This window comes from Cydia pomonella, chromosome 9 (genome assembly GCF_033807575.1).
Source record: "Cydia pomonella isolate Wapato2018A chromosome 9, ilCydPomo1, whole genome shotgun sequence".
In the NCBI taxonomy this organism is placed as follows: Eukaryota; Metazoa; Arthropoda; class Insecta; order Lepidoptera; family Tortricidae; genus Cydia; species Cydia pomonella.
The window spans coordinates 10,091,128-10,114,831 of NC_084711.1; the positions used below are offsets into that span (position 1 = coordinate 10,091,128).

A 23,704-nucleotide genomic window follows, 5' to 3' on the forward strand; every position below is an offset into this window, starting at 1 on the left:
TTTCACGTACGGTATGGAGCGTTACAGCGCCATTTACTTCAGCTGACAAATTTACTGTTACAAATTATCGCATTTTTTATAGAAACGCAAGTACTATAAAGGTTCTGTGTTAAACAGCTCTGATAGGCGTAGGCAGTCGTTGAAAGTTTGAAAATCTATGCATGATTGCTCTAATTCTATCATGTCAGCGTAAAAAATCCAAACTAAGCTTCATTTGGAAGTGATACATAACTACCAGAATACATCTTAGAATTCACAATCTCTCATGAAAAACCTGTCTGTTGGCAACCAAACTGTTTAGATGACATGATAAAGCTAGTAGTTCTTACGTCGCAGTCATCCTGATTGTACATCGGCTCGGCACAGATGCCGTTGACGGTGGCGATGCTTGCGTTCTCGCAGTTGTGCATGGGACTCGGGAGTACTTGGATCCGCTGCACCTGGTCTCTGTTGCGCGTCCAGCCCAGTGTGTTGCATACTACAACATGCAACAAAACATCTCACATCACAAAGAATCTCTTTTTAGAATCTGAGAGATCTGTCTCTGTCGAACAAGTAATTCTTTTCATGATGATTCCGATTAGCATCTGCATTACATGTGGGAATTATAGTTCGGAACTATCCAAGGTAAACAAAGAGCAAAGCTAAATCTAAACACGAAAGCTGACAAATATGGCAAACAAACTACAAAAAGCGGCCAAGTGCGAGTCGGACTCGCCCATGAAGGGTTCCGTACCATTTATGACGTATTAAAAAAACTACTTACTAGATCTGGTTCAAACCAATTTTCGGTGGAAGTTTGCATGGCAATGTATATCATATATTTTTTTTAGATTTTTCATTCTGTTATTTTAGACGTTACAGGGGGGGGGGGACACACTTTTTTTCACTTTGGAAGTGTCTCTCGCGCAAACTATTCAGTTTAGAAAAAAATGATATTAGAAACCTCAATATCATTTTTAAAGACCTATCCATAGATACCCCACACGTATGGGTTTGATGAAAAATGATTTTTTGAGTTTCAGTTGTAAGTATGGGGAACCCCCAAAATTTATTGTTTTTTTTTCTTTTTTTGTGTAAACATCTTAATGCGGTTCATAGAATACATCTACTTACCAAGTTTGAACAGTATAGCTCTTATAGTTTCGGAAAAAAGTGGCTGTGACATAATCGGACAGACAGACGGACATGACGAATCTATAGGGGTTCCGTTTTTTGCCATTTGGCTACGGAACCCTAAAAATGGTAAATATTATAGGTACTTTTCTCGTCTCACATGTCGAATCTTTTCGGAAGATGTGGGATTGGACGAGTCATATTGAATGCCGTCTAATAGTCTTTTGATGGCCATGGCTTTCAAAAATCTGGCTGGTACCTATTATAAAACAAATGAGAGGCTCATCGCCGAAGTTTTGTCACACGGGAAACTTTTAGATGTCTAACCTTCATATTCCTCTGGATTGAGACCATCCACCGGCAAGCATGCTGGCCGTACGAAGTCTGTCATTTCCACAGGCTCTTCCAATCTCACCAGCGCCAACATGCTTCCTTCCACCGGGGAGCGAACCATGCCGACAACTCGTCGCTCTTGCTGCCAGGGCGTCGTGCTCTGTATCCGTACTGTGCCTAATCTAGCCGTCCACTCTGCTTTCGGTTGACCCTGTTGATAACATACTGTTTAATTGAGGTAAAACAAACGAGGTTTTCTGTAAAAGACCACTGATTAGAGTGATTAGTAATTAGCTAAGCGAAAGAAGAGAGGGCCCAGTCCAACGTGATGGTGTGAACAAACATCGACCCAAATGGATCACTGATCAACGTTTTCTAAAAAAGCAACCAATTCCGATAGTGGAGTCATGATCCTAGCAGTGAGGGACCGACTTAAAAGGAAGAACGAAAGAAAATATATATTTGCCTGGGACCCTGGGACACGAGACCATAGTAACTATACTCTACGATACTCTTTTGTTCAAGCAGAAATACTTGAGCACGAGCTGCTTATTGTTGTACATTATGTAAGTATTGAGTCAGACCAAGATAAATTGGCAGCGATTTTAACAGCCCAGAGAGTGCAAGTGTTATTTTAAATGTCAAACGTTTATGAAATTATCACGTTTACTAAACACTCGCACAGGCTAGGCTATCAAAATCGCTGCCGACTTAGCTTGGTCTGACTCTAGGGTTTCAACAACCCCAACTACATATGATGTTGGATTTTGTATGTGGTATATTTGAGTAGTATCGTATAAGACTATTGTTACTTGGAAGCAAGAAGCCGTAGTGATGAGCCAGGCGGGGTGCACCAGCGCCGCGTCGCAGGCGTGCACGTGGGAGCGCAGCAGGGCGGCGTGCCACGGCCAGTCGCCGGGCTGCGCGGACTTCAGGAGGCCGTCCACTCCGGCTGTCGCCTGCGCGACTCGGCCCGATGGCAGGCCGCACTCTGAGAGATAACACTGACATTAGGAGGTACAGTAGTTGCCACAATATCGGAATTCATATTCCTATACAGTCTACTTCTTAAGCCGGATAAAATTATATCATGCTAGCTTCGGCCCGTAACTTCATCTGCGTGGAATGATGATGATCATGATAATGAAAAATAAAAACCTTCCTTCCTTCTCCGGGTCTCAAACTATCTCCATGCCAAATTTTGTCTAAATCGGCTTAGCGGTTTAAGCGTAACAGACAGACGGACAGTTACTTTCGCATTTATAATATTAAAATTAGGGTTATGGGAAATATTATAACCCGCTGGAGTATGTGAGAGACAGAATATTTTAATACTAACATAAGCAAGTGTTTAATGTTTGGAGCAGCCTATGGTGGTAAAATTACTCATTTATTATACTTACTACTACATTGCTTTCTTTTTGAGAGATTTCTTGAATTAGATATATAAACAGCTCCTCATATATAGACATTCACTGTTGTTCGAACCAAGCAATGTTCAGCAACGTTACAGGACATATTGTAGTTAAATAAAGTTATCCGGTTCGAAGGACCAAAAATAACTTACCCAATTGATCACATATAACCCTTATAACTTTCCTCTCTGGACATTTGCTTTGTAAAAATGAGATCTCTGCCGCAAATGGATCTACTATTTCAACATATTCGGGATCAGGCTTCTCGTCATCCAAATCGTCGGATTCTGCTTCGATATCAGGAACTGCTTCCGCACTAACTACACCCCTGAAAGGCAAATATTATAGTCACAAATAAAACAAGGCCGTCAAATTGGGAATCTGAAAACCTTCACATTAAATTGCAGAGGCTATTCTCCGCTGACATAACTTTGTATTTTATGTTGTGATAAGAGTTCATTATCTTATATATCACAACATAAAATACAAAGTTAATATCCGTTATAGCAAAGATACATTGATTTAGTAAGATGTGTATAATCTAAGATAATTTTGTGCTTAGAACTTGACAGGTAAACGAGATGGCGCTGTACAGCTCCATACATTTTGCGGTACCTAACTCCTGATTGTCAAAAGTTGACGTTTGACAATTCAGTGACCGCAAAACATATGGCGTAGTACAGCGCCATCTGTTTTGCATGTCAAACTAAAGGGCACGTTTTTTACTTAGAAAGTCTAACCTTATCCTATATATTAGACTACTCTTTGCTTTACCTCTCTATTATAATCAATTCTCTTTAGTTATAGCTACTATAGCTAGGCAGTGATAACATAGGCATGTTCTTTGGACTATAGCTTGAAAGTGAGTGCCATCTTAGTTCGTTATAATTCGATATTAGAGTTCATTATCATACGACTCTTACTTGAAAGTGAGTGCCTTGCAGAGCGAGGCACCGACGCTGTTTAGCGCGCGTTTGTCATTTTCGTACGGCGCCGCGCAAACCTTGCCGGCACGGCCGCGCTCCGCCCACACCGCGTAGCCGCCGCGACTACGTACTGCTCCGAGCGTCGTCTCGCTGGTCTCCCGCCGCCACCCCGCGAGGGAACGAGACACCCACACTAGAAGATTTCAATACCTAGGATTATTCAATGAATTGGTAGGTAGGTACTAGAGGCGTATTTAAGGTTCACAGCTATTGGCTAGTCCTAGTTTATGTTTTCTGTTCCCGAAAATGATGATTGACAGTGAGATGACATTGGTGAACCAAAAATGCGCATATACTTACAACATTGACACAGTCCAAAACTACGTTGATACCCAGAACCAGTGTTTTCCAACCAGATCGAATTAATCCAGAACCAAGAAGTTAGAAGTGACAATCAGAAATAACTTATGCTGTGTGTGTTTCTATGACCCGTAAACACAAACGTAATGAAACACCGCATTTGGCGTGATGCGTTTATAAAGAGCATGAGATTAACAATTTTACTAATACGAGAGCTTAGTGTTTCTTAGTAATGATAGGTATATACTAACAGCATCCAGCCTCATCGCTGTTATCAGGGCAGTCGGGCGTGCCGTCGCAGCGCAGATGCCGGGGCAGGCAGCGCGGGTGCAGCGCGCAGCGCAGCGCGCCGCCGCCCGCCGCCGCGCAGTGCGCGCAGCCGCGCTCGTCCACCGCGTCCGCGCAGTCCGGCACCCCGTCGCACGAGCGCCGGGACAGCGCTAGCCGTTGGAGACCGCCCCGGCAATCTGACAGAGGAAAATTTAATCACTTATAAAATAAATGGGCAGCAAATTTTTATGGTAACTGTTTGGGCCTTATGATCACATGCGCTAGGTACAATAAGGGTACAATTCTTATGTACCAAGTCCATTCAGCGGTAATCATGACACATTGTCATTGCGCCTCTTAATAGTAAGCAGGAGCAAGAACTCGTTACGACCGCAGCAGTAGTCTAGTAGTCAATGAGTTCATAGATAAATAAAATGCTCAGCAACAACTTCCACTCACAATCCATATTAGGTCTTTTCTTACACCCTACATGGGGTTAAACAGCTTCAACTGATCTCACTAGAGTATCTTAGTAAAATAAAAAACCAAAAGCTTTAATAAGGTTCTGGCTGGCGCCAAGGAGCAGCAGCCAACTGGGCCCAAGGAAGCTGCAGCGCGCGGCGTAAAAATTTCAATAAATATGGGGAAACAAGTCAAGTTCATACCCGGTTCTGGCGCGCATGAGCCGGGTCCGAAATAATCTGGGAAGCGTGAGCAGTCGAAGTGCGGGCGCAGCCGGTCCGGCAGTCGCGCGCCACAGCCGGCGTGGAAGGCGCGACAGTACGCGCGGCACGGCGGCACCAACCGCGAGTCGGTGCAGCGAGGCTGCAGCATTTGGCAGACGAAGTCCTAAAACCAGTTAACAGAAAATATTGTTACAGTCCGCGACTCACGAGTGCTTGATCAAAATTGGAACGAGCATAATTGGCTACTTGACTGTTTTTTGTAAATAATGTCAAACGATCTTGATTTTCCTGAGGATCAAATGTCTATACAGGACTCATGGCATTTAAGCAACACAAAGGTCAGAAATGAGAGTTAGTCTGACGCTCGCAGTCGACGATTGAAACGCCTCTAACAAAATGATAAGGTGATGTGACGTCACATCATATAAGTCTGTCCTAAATGTATAAATATTGCGTTTATGTGTATAGTTGTCATACAATTTATTTTTCAATAAAATGTAAGGAGTCGAATGGTACCATTTTCTTTTCTATTTTTGAAAGACAAAAAAATTTTTTTTGAGAATTCGGTTCCTTGTATTTTTTTTTAATCACAATATAATTTTTTATCCATTTCATTAAATTTTGTTATAATATTCAACATTTTGCTGATTTATATATAGATCTACGCGCAAACTTTCACAACGTTCTTATTTAGAAACAATAAGTAGGTCTCAATACCGCACTATTACGCCACTTGGTATCTCTTAGAAATTCAGAAAAAAAGAAATATTTCACACTTCCGATCGAATTAACGGCAGGGTTCAACGCAATTCGGCCGTGACTGAAACATGGTTAGGTAGGTACGTGATTGCCGTATACAAATAAGTCCACGGGGTGAACAACAGGTGAAAAACTGAACACATACGCGTCACTCACGTATCTTAAGCGCGCCGCGCAGTCTGCGCCGGTCCGTCAACGCAAGCTCCTGCTCCTGACGACACTACTCGGTATGGAGTGAAACATGTCGAGCCTTTTCATGCGCGATTTAAAAATCTTAAAATACGTCAGTGATCCGTTTTAACATATTTAATATGCCTGTGTCTCACGGATGTTTTGTTATTAAAAGTGACCACATACTCGTATTTTGTACAATCGTGAGATCGTGACATAATGGAGAGCTCCGAGTAACGTGATTAGGCCACTCCGCTGAGTCATATCACTATTGCAATTATTGCATAATACAATACTTTTTCTATCAGTCAACTAAAATATTTTTTTTCTACTCGTCGAGTGTAATGGTTGAATTAAGATTTCGTATACCAAACTGTAATTGTAAGGACTACGAAAACCGCTTAGGTACCATTGCTTGTTAGTCTCCATAGGGTACGGTGGCCAAAATCGAGAAAAAACTGTCTAAAAATTGAATTTAGCAAGGAGCAAGTACCAGGGCCTCATGAGTTACGAGAAGGTGTCGTTGACCAGTTTGACCACCCCGCCGGGTCCCGGTGCGTACGAGTATGAAGGTATCGCGGCTGCTCGCGTATCTTAAATAGCTGTATACTTTTGGCTTGTTTACTTGTATGATTTTATTAGTTTAAAGTATTATTTTTATTGACTTGTAGAAAAAGTATTGTATACAATAGTGATATAATCAAGCTTTTCAATCTCGTACCTCACTTTGGCAACTCAGCAAGCTTCGTTGCCAAAACACGGTACTCGACTGAAAAGCTCTCTATTATATCACGATTGTATAAAATACTATTTATACTATTCATTAAAATAAAGCTCGTAGATGTCTGGTGTTCTATCCTTTGGTTTTGGAGACTTCACTTAACTTCATTTCGTAATGAAGTCATTAATAGTTGAGTATTAATCTTAATTCAACCATTAAAGTCGACGAATAGAAAAAATATTATAATTACCATAGAACCGTATAATACTCGTATTCTACGCAAGACATTAATATTAGGTATCACCTGAAATTGTGTGTTAATTGCCCCAATCTAGGGCACTTGTTACGCTTTATCGGGTTGTTACCCAAGCATAATCTCAGTCTTAGGATAGCTAACTTAGTGTTTCGGCAGATACAGTTGCTTTTAATAGAATTCTACGTGTTATAATTTTCCTTACAAATGCAACTTGCTGTGATAGTTTCTAGAATTAAACTTTTTACCTGAGCTAGATGAGAACATTCGGCATCCAAGAGTTCTCTAAAAGCGACTAGATCTCTCAGCAAGGCGTCCTTATTCTGATGGCCGACGAGGTTGGGATACGTGGTGGCGTTGTACGGCAGGGTGGAGCAAAGCGAGAGCGTAGCGGGGGCGCATTCTCGCGGCTCCTCGACCGTTTCTGCCGTGACAGGTTCCGTAGTTGGCGTGTCTACTGGCGTTGCATCTGTTTCTTGCAACGCTTGCGATGATATCACAGTGCTTTCCTGGAATATTTAGAATATTACTAAACAAACTTGCTAAAGGAAAGGATAACATAAAGTGAACGACGGCGCGCGATCCTGTTTCCATAAAAACCTAGTCCACATTCTTCTCTCGGCATATTTATTAAGAGTCCGCAGCAAGCTCGGATCTCCATACAATCCTAGTTACGCTCTCATTTTAAAATGACTAGTTCAACTAGTTGAATTGCTCTAAAACTTTGTACCTACTTACAATAAGATAAGGCATAAGTATAATATGCCTGTAATTAGTTTATGTAGCTCCAGATTCGGCCAAGAGCATGTCGGGGCATGCTCAGTGTAGGGTTCCATAACTACCATGCTGTCAGAATAAGCTAAACGGGGACTATTAGTAAGTATCTTGTACTCCCTTATGCATGTACATTACAAGCATAAGGGAGTACCTTCGCAGCGTGCTTTGTACGTCTTTATACTAAGAAGAGAAAACTTTTTGCAATAACTCAAAACGGCTGGACCGATCATTTTCGCCATAGTTTTCATTGAAAGTAAGTATTTATTAAGCTTTCTTTAGCTCGATTTTTTGGCAAGTTAGAGACACATATTTTTCTTTCGGGGTGATTATTTCCGAAATTATTCACTTTATCAAAAAATGTTTTTTTTTTTGAGACCCTTATTCATTTTAAAATACCTATCCAACGATTCCTCACAAATTGGGATGAAGCAAAAAAAAAAAAAATGAGTTTTTGTTTTACTGTCGCCATGTATGATTTATGTATCCATGCCAAATTGTAGCTTTTTAACACTAACGACCACGGCGCAAAGCTGGACAGACGGACATGGCGAAAAAATAAGGGATAATCTAACGAACACAAGTTCGACGCCCGATTTTCACATTGTAACCGTCAGATTAAGAAAATGCGTACAAACAATTGTCACATTTACTAATAGCACAATTATAGCATTAATTTGGACTAAAATTACCTAATCCACAATCGCTTAACAATTTGTTGAACCTCCTACCAACCAACGGATCAACATGGACTGCTAAAAGTGGTTAAGGTAGACTCCACCGGTTAGCAAAATATCACTCATATCTTAATCTACCACGCGCGAGTACCTACAAAAATCCCCTCTTGGGCTCCTCAACCAATATGTACTTCTAACAAAACAAAACGTGTGGTTATCAATTCGGATGTATGTTTTTTTTTTAAATGTTTGTTACTCCATAACTCCGTCACTTCTGAACCAATTTTCAAAATTATTTTTTATGATTTATATATATATATACAGATTGGTCCCGTTTTTGTCAAAACTCAGTTCTGATGATGGGATCTATAAGGAATCGAGGGAACTCTTCAAATGTGAAAGGCATACATATAGTGATTTTTGTATTTTCTTTACCAATCAAGCATTTACATTTATAAAAGTGACATTTGATGAAGTGGAACTGCTGATGATGATCAGAATGGTACTCTTCAACGACGTATAGTACACGTTTGGCGATTTGTCCTCTTCGCTGTGTTTGTTAAGCAAATTAGATTGTCAAGACAAATTTTTGTCAAGTTCGAGTTCTGACGATGGGGTCCATGAGGAATCGAGGGAAATCCTCAAATGTTAAAGGCATATATATATATAGTGATCTTAGTATTTTCATTAACAATATCACGTATTTACATTTGATGAAGTGGAACTGCTGATGATGAACAGAACGGAACTCTTCAATGATGCATTTGGCATTTTGTTCTCTTTGCCAAGCAGTTAGGTTGTCAAGGCGCATTTTTATATTTCTATCCTATTTAGTTTTTTTTTTAATAATTTATCTGGTGCATGCATTTCATGCATGGTGTCGTCAAGCTCACCATACTTATTAACCTATCGAATGAGCTAATGCTTTTACGGATACTGGAAAGCGATATGTAAATGTACTACATACCTATACGAGGCCTGGATGTTAGTGAGATGACGATATGAGTTGTGCTGGTATCCGACTTTATTACCTACATATAACATGAGTATCACATGATTATCCACCTGGTTTCTTGAGCTTAATTGTCGCCTCCAAACCTTCCCTTATAGCGACCCCATTCCTCACACAAAGTTTACCTTAAGTTCATATTAGCCTCACTGGATCACTGTTCACTCTGAGTACTGATAACGTTGGTCACAATATACCAGAGACACATCATTATTCTAATAACACCATAAGAACGTTCTTGACTTGATCTAAAAGCAAATATCACCGCCGCGTAGATTTGTTCGCACACAACCTCCTTTTTCCTACTGTCGTTCTCATCTACCCTCTCAACTTCCGTCAAAAAATCCCAATAACCTAGAAGCGGTTACTTAACTTAAACGTGACTACTAGCGCCATCTACTCCATGATGTTGGCAAATATTAGCTGGTTCGCAATACGTTGGCGACACATGGTGTGAAATAATTTATCTTAAATACAGTCGAATACCCTATTGCGGGTATCTTACCAGTCAACCATAGGGCAAATCTGAAATGTGGGTGCAGTGGCAAAAAAAAACATGTTACCTCCTTTTCAACATAATTAGGCGTAGGACGCTGTCTTTTTAATTTCATTGTATGAAATCTAAAATCAACAATTAATCGTTCTTTCACCGGTCTCCCTCATTGAACCGGTTTGTTTTTCTTAAAAAATATTAAATAATTTAGCTCATTATGAAGGTACCTAATAATAAAAGCCAGTCACGAAAAGCTGGCTAATGCAATGCTACTTGGTCACGCGTGACCAGACACCCTTTTCTCTTACTTATTGGGTTTTTTATTGTGGTGGTGAGGTTGTAAACTGACTCGCTACTAAAATTATTTCTTATAAATGTTTCACATATTTAAAATACATCTCCATATTTCGTAATTGACAATATTTCATTTTTATAAATTTTACATACGGTTTGAAAGTATTTTGCTTCCTGAATACTGCAATATATTAATATAAATATAATATGGCATATTACAAAAAATACAAAAGAATTTAAAAAAAAATGTAATTTTACCAATTCTACGGCACAATAGGTGAAATGCCATTGCCATTCATCACGAAAAAAAAATTGCTGTCATAATATTGGATTTGACATTGTCAATTAAATACGACGTATTTATTGAATTTCAAAACAAATAAATTTATTTACATAATTAAGTTACTATCTGCTAATTGTTTTTAAAATGGACAAAGCCGTATAGATCGATGAGGTATATACTATATACTCCTCCAAAGTATACCAAATACTGTTTCGTCCCTTACCTACTGCAAAAATAGCCAAAATGATTCGTCAAAGATAACGGTATAAACATTTAATTACATTACACTCGTTAGTGTTTATCCGTCGATCCGTCGTATCCGTATGAAAGCCTGGTATCGTATTCATGTACCTATCAGTATCCGTTATAATCAGGTTATAATATCCAAATCGTCGTCTAAATCTGATATTTTATCAACATTGTTTTAAAACAACAACGGATCAGTTTAAAACATTGACAATGACAGACAACGTCAGATTAATGAAGTTATTAGTGTATTCCTCGTTTCAATTAAAATGTAGAGAACCAATAAAATTATAGGGTCAGAAAATTTAAATGTTGTCAATTCTCATCGCTGGTGGGTTCCATAGTGTAATGGTAAATAAATATGTAAATAAACTCAATATGGAACTATTTCGATATTTTCGATATGTGCAGCGCGGTTGACTTGAAGGGGCACTTTTCTTTCTCCTATCACAAAATTACCAGATGAATTGAAGTACCTGATGATAAAATAAGATTTCCCGTAGACTTAATAATCATTTTGTAGAAAGTCGGGGTGGTCCGCACTTATCGTTTTCCATACAAACGTACTTAGTCCCAATTTTCCTCTCTGGATATTAAACATATCAAATTGTGTCAAAAATATTTTGCTATCAAGCTATCATAGACGTGATTGCGCTGCCCCATTTTGTTTGATTGGTTATCGCATTTTTAATTATTATGAGAGTAAGGAGCAATTAAAAATTGTACGGGTTTGTTTTTCACTCCTAACTATTATAGTGTTGTGTTCCTGCCCGTGAGTAAGGTTGCCAGAGCTCAACGAGGGGGGTGGGGTTAGGGTCGGCAACGCGCATGTAACTCCTCTGGAGTTGCAGGTGTACATAGGCTACGGAGACTGCTTACCATCAGGCAGGCCGTATGGTTGTTTGCCACCGACGTAGTATAAAAAAATTTTATAGTAATAATAAAAAACCGAAGGAGCATAAGTACATCAATTTTGCATCACACTTGCTCAAAAAAGATCTTATTTCATGCAGATGTACTGAAGAACAAATGCCTATATTGTTCCCGCGGAAGTTATAGATTGTGAAAAAAAAGCTATAACTCCCTAGGGAGTTATCGCTTTTTTAAAATTATGTCACTAATTCATACAAACCAAGTAGCGTAAACGAGTTTTACTTTTAAAATACTGACGTTTATAAATTAATATTTTTGTTATGTTTAAAAATATTTTATTTGATTAATTTAATAGCCGTTCAAAATATTTTTACGTAATTTTCAATCGTGGCTGATGGTCGAATAGGTCTTCGATACCTAACCTGTCAACGAATGTTTGAAATGTCACCGTATATTTATTTTTTTACTTCGCAAGTGTAATGAGAAACATTGTGTGTAACTCCGGGGGTAAGAATATTGTAAACTCGGGTCTTTAATTCCACCATCCTAATTTCCAAAATTTCATTTACCCCCCTAGTTGCACAATGTACTATTGCTTAATAGTATATAAGATAGATAAGTTAAGCGGGTGGAGATAAACTAAACCTATTCTAACATGTATCGTACAACGTTTTACAGTATTCGGTAGGTACATATCATACATATGACCCTTTAAATTTTCGATATAGTTACGTAATGTGCTAATCATCGCACTAGTGCGGTTAAATAGCTCCATATGTACTTTAAAAATATTTTCTATAACGTTGATATCCAGGGAGGAAAATGGGGACTACGTTTGTATGGAGAACGGTCGTCCTCTTTCCTCTTAATAAGTGTGGCAAGGAGAAAGAACCATTTGAAACAAAATATGAAGTATGAGCCTAATTTAAGCAATATTTATCTGAATAAACATCGTGGCTACCTTGTGGCCCTGTAAACCCCTAAGGATCGACTCAGCACCCCACACGGAATAACCAACTATGATAAAACCACCCAACCCAACTCAATTCCAGTACTACGACTATGGTCCAGTTCAACGCGTAATTAAATATAAATACCAATCTCCTTTTTGGTGTTGCTTGAGTTTTTGTTCCTTTTATGAAAATAGTTTGCCTCAGAATTGAGACATTGAAATAATGTTCACGCCTGAACGACGACATTCCAGTTGCTTGGTCCGTAGTTATACGGTACGTTACTTTGATGTGCAGTGGCAGCACGCGCGCGGTGACATTGCTACTACAATTTGGGGGTGTTCTACTCGCGCGACTTAACACCTCACGTCACCTCAATGTGCAGCGTGTCCGGCAGCACAGTCATGTTGAAGGCATGCGGTGGGGGCATTCAGCTCGCGCGCCAGCAGCACCGCGGCTACCCCGTGCTCTCGTGAGGATCGACTTGACATGTCACATTGTACGATCAGCTACGTTACCTCAATGTGCAGCGTCTCCGGCAGCACGGTCACGTTGAAGTAGCCAGTGGGCGCATTAAACTCTCGCGCCAGCACCGCGACCACCTCGCCCGTGCTCACCGCTGTGAAGATCGGCTCGAACGACACCTCGAAGTGCACGCGCGTACCTTCCTCCGCACTGAAAAACAACGATCGTTTTACTCGTTTCTCATGCTGCGCTGGCTTGACTATGGTCACGCTTTTCGCGTAACGACAAGCATATGTCACTTTCTGACATTATTTGGCAGAACAAGACAAATCTTCCGTCTACCGTTAATCGCGTGATGAACGTGATTTCGTAATTCACTTCATATCGTGCTAACTTATAACTTATTGATACATAGATTTAAAACAATTACAAACGCAAATGCAACATTATTCCGATCTGATCTGCTCGCAAAGATATTTAGAAATACAATAAATTCTTGTTTTAATATACCTTAAACCGATTTTTACAAGCTTTTATTTAGCTTGCCCTGTTAGTACTTATTGTAAGTTTGTCAGTTAGTATTTGTCAAATCTTGGAAGCTAAATATGACACACTTCTCGATTACCAATTGAGCTGAAAATATGCACACATATGGTAGTCGGGTGATAATGCAATATTATGGTACCATCGAGCTGATCTGATGATGGAGACAGGAGGTGGTCATAGGAACTTTGTGATGAAACAACACAACCTAATTGTGTTTGGGGTTTTCAAACTTGTCTTGATCGCTTGTACCAAAAATGAAATTTTTGCCCAAAACTTATTCAGTTACCCTTACGAGTTGAGTGAATTTTAAAACCAAAAAGGGGGTGAAAAAGGCGGTGGATTTATATGGGGAATCAATAACCGCAGAATTCCATTTTGTTGAAATATGTTATGAAAATAGTTTTTGTTATGAGAAAGGATATAGAATAATGTTCAACCCCAAAATCACCCCGTATGAATGAAAAGGGCGAGGAAAAGGGCGTTAGGGGTAAAAAAGGTTGAAGTTTGTATGGGGAATGAGTAAAAAAAGCAGATTGTATAAAAGATCCCAGATAAGTATTTCAGGATTTTTAATAGTAAATAACCTCCAACCCATTAAATTAGGGGATGGAAGATTGTCATAAGCTACATAGAAACAGAAGTGAAATCCCATCAAAAACACTTTCATGTAAAATGTTGCCTAGACGAAACCATAAGGCTCGCACTGTCAGAAAGTTATCTGATCTCTCGTAGTGCCAAGCTTCTACTCTACAAGCCCTAACTTCACAAATTCTACACCTGAGTCAAATTATGTGGCTTGGCCGTTTCAATTGGCTAGCTCTACAAGAGATCAGATAACTTTTTGACAGTGCGAGCCTTATGGTTTCGTCTTGGCAACATTTTACATGAAAATGTTGTTGATGGGATACAATTTTTCAAACAACTTAGGTATGGTGACAGATGTCATCTCAATACAATTTTACGAGATTTTGCGTTTTAAGGTTATAAATTGTATCGAGATACACCGTACCCAAGCTATTTGAAAAATATTATAGATATCAATTGATAACCTAAGTCCCGCACTCTCGCAGACCCAAAAGTACAGACCTGTTGGGTTAGAGACTCGTTGATGTCTTTTGTACTACATATGCAAGAATTGGTTCTTGCATATGTTGTACAAAAGACATACAATGTAATAGCAGTTTATGTGACTGCTACATAATAAAAGGCATTAAAATACACGAGTGTTTTAATGCCTAATTATATATACACACACATATTATAAACTTTCTATGATACATTCACTAACCCAAATTACAACCAACGTTGGGGCATCGTTGCTCTCTTGGCGGAACTCGCGGATATGTGGTGGCGTCTTCGAAATATTTTTATCGATAATTTTACACGAAACTTTTGCTATAGTTAATAATAATAATTCAGCCTATATACGTCCCACTGCTGGGCACAGGCCTCCTCTCATGTGCAAGAGGGCTCGGGCTATAGTCCCCACGCTAGCCCAATGCGGATTGGGGACTTCACATATACCTTTGAATTTCTTCGCAGATGTGTGCAGGTTTCCTCACGATGTTTTCCTTCACCGAAAAGCTAGTGGTAATTATCAAATGACATTTCGTACATAAGTTCCGAAAAACTCATTGGTACGAGCCAGGATTTGAACCCACGACCTCCTAGCTCTAGTCTCTGCTATAGTTACTTTATAAATAACAAAACAAATTAATTTTATACTTAAAACTTATTAAAAGGTAAACTGTCCGTCAAATGGCGGTAAATAAAAACTTTTTTCACGCATGTCACACATCTGTAGTTTTTTTTTTTAATTCAGAGAAAAACTAGGGCCTATTTCCGTATCATTCGATACAAACTAATATGCGAGATTTGTCAAAATTGTATGCAATCGACATTTTATTTCGAACAAAATGACATCTCGACTGATATTAGAATAGAATACTTTTTTTTTCAGAGATGTTCCAAATTTGAAAGTCATTACCAAATCGATTTTGATGTAGTTATGAAGCAATTACAACATCATCACAGATAAGAAATTTGTTGTAACAAAACAGTTTATCGTAATGTTGGCCATTACTTACGGATTTTGAAGACATCATATAGGGTTTATGATATGTGTGTAGATAAAATATTTAATAATTATCTTAGTCGTTATACTTAGGCAACGAATATTTCCCTTAAGTAAGAAGTGTTATAAAGTTCATAAAGTTAAAGCTGTTATTATAGTTTGATCTCTAAAGACTTAACTCAAAGAAGATGGAAGATTGTAAAATGTACATTTATAATAATTGGATTTGTTCCCAAAGTTGTATTTTTATTATATTTATATTGAGATTATTGTGAAGATAAAAAGGTCAATATATGTATGTAAGATACCGTTTTTGTACCCTACATGAATTATTTATTAAGCACAAAATGTTCATAGCCTATGTGAAATTATAATCGGTCAAAATAGAAGCTATTAATTAATATTAATGTTTACGATTTGTTGACAATTATTCAAAAAAGCTAATTAACACTAATACCTACTTTTTTTAAGTTGGTTGCTAATTTTATGCCAGTGTGTAATCTAGTTTCTTTCTGACCTCCTTTCTAGTCAGAACGGAACAACGTATGATAGCTATATTTTATACGTGATAAATTAAAACACGGCCAAAGGTAGTGTTTTAAATCGACACGAGTTGCGAATTACCCATTCGCAGGTGTATCGTACAACGTCGTATCGTATCGTACGTTTTACAGTACATATGGCTCTTTAATGTTTCAACATATGAATGAAAAGTGGTCATTCCTGTACAATATGTTTTAGGGTATCTATTTATTTTTCGCTTTAATCGTATGATGTGGGATGTGATTGGAAATAAATGCTCAAAAACAATGAAAAGTATCATGCAAGTAAGGCTTTGTAAATATTTTCAATGAAAACTATAGCGGACATGATCGGTTCAGCCGACATCCTCTTTTTAGGGTTCCGTAGCCAAATGGCAAAAAACGGAACTAATTCAATTCAATTTTCAATTCAATATTTTTAATTCGAATAATACAATCCATATTAGTGTTAGTACATAGCACAGCAAAACTTATAAATCTATGTTAGTGACACCTATAACAACAAAAATAAAATAAAAATAATAATAAACATTAATTAAAAGCGGCGCGGTGCGGCGAGCGGCGGCGCGTGCAGCCGTACCCAGCGCCCGAACAAAGGCGAGTCCCAGCGCTGCGCCAGCACGCTTAGAATACTGTTTGGATTGGACTAATGGATTCGTCATGTCTGTCTGCCTGTCACAGCCACTTTTTTCCGAAACTATAAGAACTATATATACTGTTGAAACTTGGTAAGTAGATGTATTCTGTGAACCGCATTAAGATTTTCACACAAAAATAGAAAAAAACAATAAATTTTGGGGGTTCCCCATACTTAGAACTGAAACTCAAAAATTTTTATTCATCAATCCCATACGTGTGGGGTATATATGGATAGGTCTTCAAAAATGATATTGAGGTTTCTAATATATATATTTTTTAAACTGAATAGTTTGCGCGAGAGACACTTCCAGTGGTAAAATGTGTGCCCCCCCCCCCCCTGTAACTTCTAAGATAAGAGAATGATAAAACTAAAAAAATATATGATGTACATTACCATGCAAACTTCCACCGAAAATTGGTTTGAACGAGATCTAGTAAGTAGTTTTTTTTTATAAATGGTACGGCACCCTTCATGGGCGACTCCGACTCGCACTTTTAAATTTGGTGTAAGTAGTTGAAAGTCGTTATAGCATTTCTATCCATTTTACGGTTATCAAGCGGTTAGTAGCCGTAACAAAATTGACTTGACGATTAAAGTCAAATGTCATTTGTTTCGTAACAAAATGATAGAACTATTAACATTGATTTAAATTTAGTTCAATCGAGCAAGTATTGAATTTATAAAACGATTAGGAAACGAAACTGGGCTGGTTCATATTCTTTATTTAGGTAGGTACCTAGACTACTTGGTCTTTTTTAGTGTAGCCAATTTGCTGCTAGGTGTAGGTACTGTAGGTAGGTGCATAATTACATATTTACCTACCTACCTACTGGTAAATGATCTACTATTAAGGGTCCCCGGCAAGCTCAGATCACCGTAAAACGTAGTTACGCTCTCATTTTAAAACGTCCAGCTAGATTGATTGATGTAGCTTTACATACCATAGTTAAAAAAAATTAAGAATTTAAGATTTCCATACAAAACTAGCTTTTGCTCTGCATATTTCGTTTTTTTATAAGATATAAACTAATTTTAGCGCTAGATATCATTACAATCCACACATAGTTTTAAAATGAAAACGAAACTCCGTTTGTATGGGAAGGTAAAATTCGGCCGAGCTTGCCGGAGACTCGTAAACAAGTCTCAACCTATCGGTTTTGTTTTTACTTAAGGAATCTACATATCTTCTAGGTTCCTAATCTGTTTTCTTGTATTTATTTCCAGAAATAATCGTCCGAAGGCTCGGAAGCTACAATCGGAAAAGTACTTGTTAAGGAGAATGTAGGCAGCTACCGGCATGCACGTATGTAAGTGTATAAGTATACCGGAACGTCAATATAGGAACCGCCGTACGTAACACGGTGTTGTTAATTTCGTTTATGAACCATAAAGAGTCTACTTACAGCACATTAAGTACTTACCGAATTGTTGCAATGTTTATAATATAACAATTATAACATAATAATACATAAGTACCTGTAATAATGACGTTTTTAGCAATGATGTTAGATATGTAGCTTTCTCTCGGTAAAGTTAAATAATAATATAACCTAAGCATAAAAAGTGTTTATTTTACGTCTGCCTATTCAATACATTGCTATTTTTATTTCTCCATTGTTTATTTAACACCGTTTATTCTCATTTTACCCAAGGTATCTCGTAACAAACCGCGACACGGATAAGCAATTTCTCATTTTCCGTGTGGTTTCATTTAGGTACTTTAGAATTCGAGCCACGTAAAGAAAGGTCTGCGTGAGACCCCCGCGAACGTTTGTAGATCGACCTTCACTGTATTTCAACGACGTGCCATACATAGAAAGCGCAAAGCTTTGAACATACCACGTATAAACTTTCTCATGTCAATATAACAATACATATGTCGGGGTGATTACGCAGCCTACATAATGCCCATAATCGTAGCGCACCGCATTACCGCTAATGAAACCTAGCCCTCTCACACGCGATCACAGATCTTTTGTAGTTTTGTAAGTGGCCATAAGTGGTGCAATTGCTCTTTTGAGCAATACCTACTAATCAATTAGGTACTGTAACTTAAATTTCAACTTCAACATTTATTCAGGAAACAGGCCACAAGGGCACTTTTACACGTCAACATGGAATTTACATACAAGCAAAAAAAGCACATCAGCAATTATAAAATACAATTAACTGAAAATATCAATGCAAACGAAAGTATTATTATTACTTAGAGATGTATAAAGTCTCTTAATGTCGTATTACAAAAAAAAAAAACTAAATAATAATGTTTAAAAAACACAAACAGATACAAAAAAACAATCTAAAATTATTTAGAGGTGCCATTGTCTCTTAAGTGTCAGAACTAAAAGACTATATAGTTTATCAAATTATCCTTAGAGATGTATAGGATCTCCAATTTATATATTCATATAGGGGACGGTGTCTATCTCGTCTCTATACCGGGTGTTTCCTGTAACATGAGCAATAAATTAAACTATAGGCTGTACTCCTCAAACTCACCAACATTTGTTCAGCAACCTTTAAAAATAACTTGTGTTTTCATTTTTATTACACATTGAAATTAATTCTAAGACGCAATGTATTGCGAATTTTCTTACGTTTAAAGCGTGACAAGCAACGTCACACTGATGTCAGCGTACATTGAAAATAATATTAAATTTGTATGAAAAAGATAAAATGTAATGATTTCATAATTTTTAAAAGTTGCTAATCACAAGTTATATCGTTTCAGGAGTACAATACCTATATGGTTTAATTATTTACTCGTATTACAGGAAACACGCGGTATTTACCATAGTACCTAACCTAACGTATCTGTAAATAATACCGAGCAACTTTTAATATGAATATGAACCAACCACGGAGCGCAAAAAAAAATATTGTCTGTTTCATACATTTCGGCTGTCTGACCTTTACATTTTCTATGGGAGAGTTAATTTGTTTTCGCGATTTCGTGGTTGGTCACATAGTAATTTATTTTATTTATTTATGTACCCATCGGAAGGCTTTCTATGAACTGATGTGTTGAGGGCAACTTTAAAAAGTTACAAACATTTACATAAATGATAACCAGGGGTCGGACAAAAAGTGCGGATGACGTAAAAATGACGTAATCCTGCACACAGGATGATGTTTGAGTTTGTATTTAAACTTCCGTGTGACATGTAGTAACAAAGTAGTATTAATGAAGTAACAAAATAATCGTAAATAAATCCATGGAATTAATAATACAGGTGGTAGGGTGATGTAGTGAATAAAATAAATTTCACGAAACTTGTTACCATAAGGTATAATTATTTGAAATTAGTTAGAACAAGTCTGTGAGATTGCCACAATATTCGAGTAAAGATGACATTTTAGAGCGTTTTCTTATACATTAGTAAATATAAATTTTAGCTAAATATAATCGTGAAGATACAATAGCTAAACAATAACGAAGTCAATTTATTGTTCATCTGATTGACAATGTGTCAGTCAAAAACGTACTTACTCATTTCAAGTGGCGATATCGTTTAATAAAGAGGTTGATAAATGATAAGTGATAATTGTTTATGAAAATCAAAAATACTATTTGAAATCATCCTATAAGTGGTTTGACGTCATCCGCACTTTTTGTCCGACCCCTGATGATAACAAGTAGAAGTATGCACATTTACGCCTTAACGCGGTAATCTCATAATACACGCCCGCTAACATGACATGGTATGCACATAAAATAATATCTACAAATTCTACTTACATATATACTACATAGTCATAGTACCTCTATTTCCTACAATTATGTACCTAGGTGGTGAGTTGACGTGCCCAAAATGTGCTCGGTAATTTAGTAGGAAGGTTGGGTGGGTACGCGAGCCATCTAAAAGCGCACCAGAGAGTGGAAAAGCTACAATAATGACTACTCCAGAACACACAGTCACTGTGGCCAAAATTGGTCAGGAGTATCATCATCATCACATAGTACCACTATCTGTGTTCCTACCTAAGTACCTATCTTGACGAGGTGATAGCATTTTATATTTTGGTTGAGGTTGAGGTCGTTGGTTAGATTGGTTTTATTTCTAATCAAACTTTTGAATATGCAATTATAGCCATATTAATGATTGCGTGTAAGTAAATACATGACATGACTAACTTATCACGTTTGCGCGGCAGGTCAATTAAATGAGAGAAATCAGATTTAAACCGTCTATTAACATTGTCTAATAAACACAGCAATATTAAATAATCATAGTAATAACGTTTCTTTAGAAAACTTCGCGGTTATTAAGCACAGTTTCAAGTTAATACGTGCTTTTGCTTGTTTACAATTTACAACAGTGTAGCACGCTCCGACCTGGTCGAGATGACAAGAAAGTGAACTTTCTCTATAAGCTACCATATCGATGTTGGTGCATTCGAAACGATCGAGTGCCGATACCGACGCTGAACACCTCCTTATGTAACACCTTATTTCAATAATGACAAACAAGTAGTTTTTCCTGAATCCGTTCACCGGAAAATTAATCATTCACTATTAGCTCATGCCATTTATCGTAGCTGTGACAAAACAACTCTCAGATTTTGCTGCAAGTAGGTTCGCCAAACACGACCGCAATTTTACAGTGCTGGTAGGAAATAACTAACTCGTGCTTAGAGGTCTTATGAAACTCGGGAATGGTATTCGACTTTGTTTTTTGACAGATTGTGGCTTGTGACATTACGAAATTGGCCATATACGTCCACTTCTGCCATCTATAAATTAATACTGCCCAGTAAGTAGGTTCGACCGACACGTCGAAATTAAAAAATATATTAGGACCCTATTTGACTCGTTAGAATGTTAAATCATGACTTTCCACTTCACTTTTTCACTTTTGACATTTGTAAGAAAACTGTCAACTCGACTAGCCGAATGTCGAAATACCACCATATTGTCTCCAAATGACGAACTGTCATTGATTCAACTCTAATTGTGCCTTAGAACATAATAGTTATTGAACTTTACAACGAAAGTACATAACTAGTAGTTACATAATCATAATTACCTGTCCAAAGCAAGTACATCCGCAGACACAAAACAGGACCGAAGCTCAGAATTCCGGTAGAGATCGTGCAGGGCTTGCCGCATGGCTCCCTCCCGTGTGTGATTGCCCTTGGGCTCTTCCCCCTCCTCCCCCCAGGCCGTCACAAACGAGCCTCGGAATGTTTGCCGGTTTAGAGGATCGCCAAACAGGTACATGTCTGTAAAGAGGATAAACATAAGCATAATTAGCGTATATAGGTATATTTGGGAGTGTAGTCAAATTACAAGGTTCCTACGTGTGTCGATTGTGACATTTGTGACAGTTACACTATCGCTATGTCGGGTCCTGCCCATTACGCTTAATGACTCTGTGCAGTGTGTATTAACTGTTCGCTAATACGAAAGTCACATTGTTTTGTTAATTGTTCGTAACTGTTCTATGCTGCAGTTAATTTTGCTTATCTTTAATCATGATGAACACATCAATGAGTGGTTCATATTCATATACAATCGTCCACTTGTCTCGATCGCAAGGCCATTCGCACCGAGCAAGTAGTCGGCCTTTGCGTTCTAGCGGTGACGGGCTCTCCGTAGTCCGTACTTTTATTCCGACCGCTTATCGAACAATTACACCAGTCAACCAAAGTAACAGAGATATTCGATTGGGAGTAGTTGTTACAAATTATATGTTCATATTTATACTGGTGCTTGTTAGGCGTTTGTAAAGTAAACAATGGGGACAAAAGAGCTGCGCTCCGCCCGTCGCCGCCTGCGCTGGTAAATGTCGCCGCCTCCGCCTTGATGAGCACTGTTTACTAACAATGCCGTATAGTTGCAGAACCATTTATCAAAAACATCAAGACTGACTAATAACTATTAATTATTTGCTCATGTTAGACAGTGAGTTATGATGTGAGAATTTGCATATAAATAGACGATGACGAGAAAAGATGCCTTAAAGTAAGGTCTTGTTCGGAAATAAACGTGGAAAATGTGATCGATTAATAACGACGTAACACAAACCAAAACCCGACAATGTTTGGTTATATAATTTATATCATTAGGTATACCATTTACGGACTTTATATTATAATATCAAATTGTGTTTAACAATTTGCAAGCAGAGTGCCTGTGTTAAAGAAATGTTATTTTATGAGAAATTGGGTTAAGTATTATTAAGTATTTGACCGTCATTAGCAGAGCCGGAAACGCTTATTTTTATTACGTGTTTTATGTAACCCTATATGTAGAGTAGAAGATAACAGTATTTATTTCTTTGATCAAAAACACGAACGAACGACTTGTCATTCTAGTAACTATTAAGTAACGACATCGCTAAATTACGTAATTAATCATCTTGCCAAGATGAGATGAAAAAGTTTGACATGCTTAGGTAATATTTGAAGCAACTGAAGACACCGATCTAGATAAAAATTGCCTGCGTTTTCTAAAGTTAATGTTTTCTTATGAAGCAATTTAACTATCGTGAACTATATGTACCTATTATTAAGACCTTGTACCTGGTAATGTTTAATGCAAAATAAATTATCTTTATCTTTAAAAAACTACTTAACGTGAATCTGTTTAAGGCAGGTACATATGGTAAGTTACACCTAACTAACCTTTGTCGAGGATGCATTACTACGATAACTATAATAGTATTTTATGCAACAGCTACATAATAAGGGTTCTTAAAATTCAAGAGGAGAAGTTAGGCCCGAGAATTTCAATACCAAATTATGTACCGTTGTACAGAATATTTTTTAAGACAGCAGCAAACATCTAAAATTATAAATAAAATCAAAGAAAATTTGTTTTGTAGA

The 23,704-nt window shown here is 37.8% G+C and overlaps 1 protein-coding gene and 1 long non-coding RNA gene across 3 annotated transcripts in view; one reads left to right on the forward strand and one right to left on the reverse strand.

The window, feature by feature from the left end:
* LOC133521318 (uncharacterized) overlaps nucleotides 1–20,479 on the forward strand; it is a 205,197-nt gene extending 184,718 nt beyond the window's left edge. The window contains exon 2 of the long non-coding RNA XR_009799887.1: nucleotides 20,110–20,479. This is a non-coding gene — a long non-coding RNA (uncharacterized LOC133521318). The remainder of the gene's footprint in view (nucleotides 1–20,109) is intronic.
* Nucleotides 1–23,704, reverse strand: part of LOC133521310 (atrial natriuretic peptide-converting enzyme-like) — a 52,715-nt gene that overhangs the window by 1,045 nt on the left and 27,966 nt on the right. For both annotated transcript variants that reach the window (XM_061856201.1, XM_061856202.1), the window contains 10 exons: nucleotides 21,904–22,099; nucleotides 13,128–13,284; nucleotides 7,259–7,519; nucleotides 5,086–5,269; nucleotides 4,402–4,617; nucleotides 3,788–3,983; nucleotides 3,017–3,192; nucleotides 2,262–2,440; nucleotides 1,444–1,660; nucleotides 330–478 (listed from right to left, as the gene is read on the reverse strand). In XM_061856201.1, the coding sequence (XP_061712185.1) occupies nucleotides 330–478; nucleotides 1,444–1,660; nucleotides 2,262–2,440; nucleotides 3,017–3,192; nucleotides 3,788–3,983; nucleotides 4,402–4,617; nucleotides 5,086–5,269; nucleotides 7,259–7,519; nucleotides 13,128–13,284; nucleotides 21,904–22,099 (1,931 nt within the window). The remainder of the gene's footprint in view (nucleotides 1–329; nucleotides 479–1,443; nucleotides 1,661–2,261; nucleotides 2,441–3,016; nucleotides 3,193–3,787; nucleotides 3,984–4,401; nucleotides 4,618–5,085; nucleotides 5,270–7,258; nucleotides 7,520–13,127; nucleotides 13,285–21,903; nucleotides 22,100–23,704) is intronic.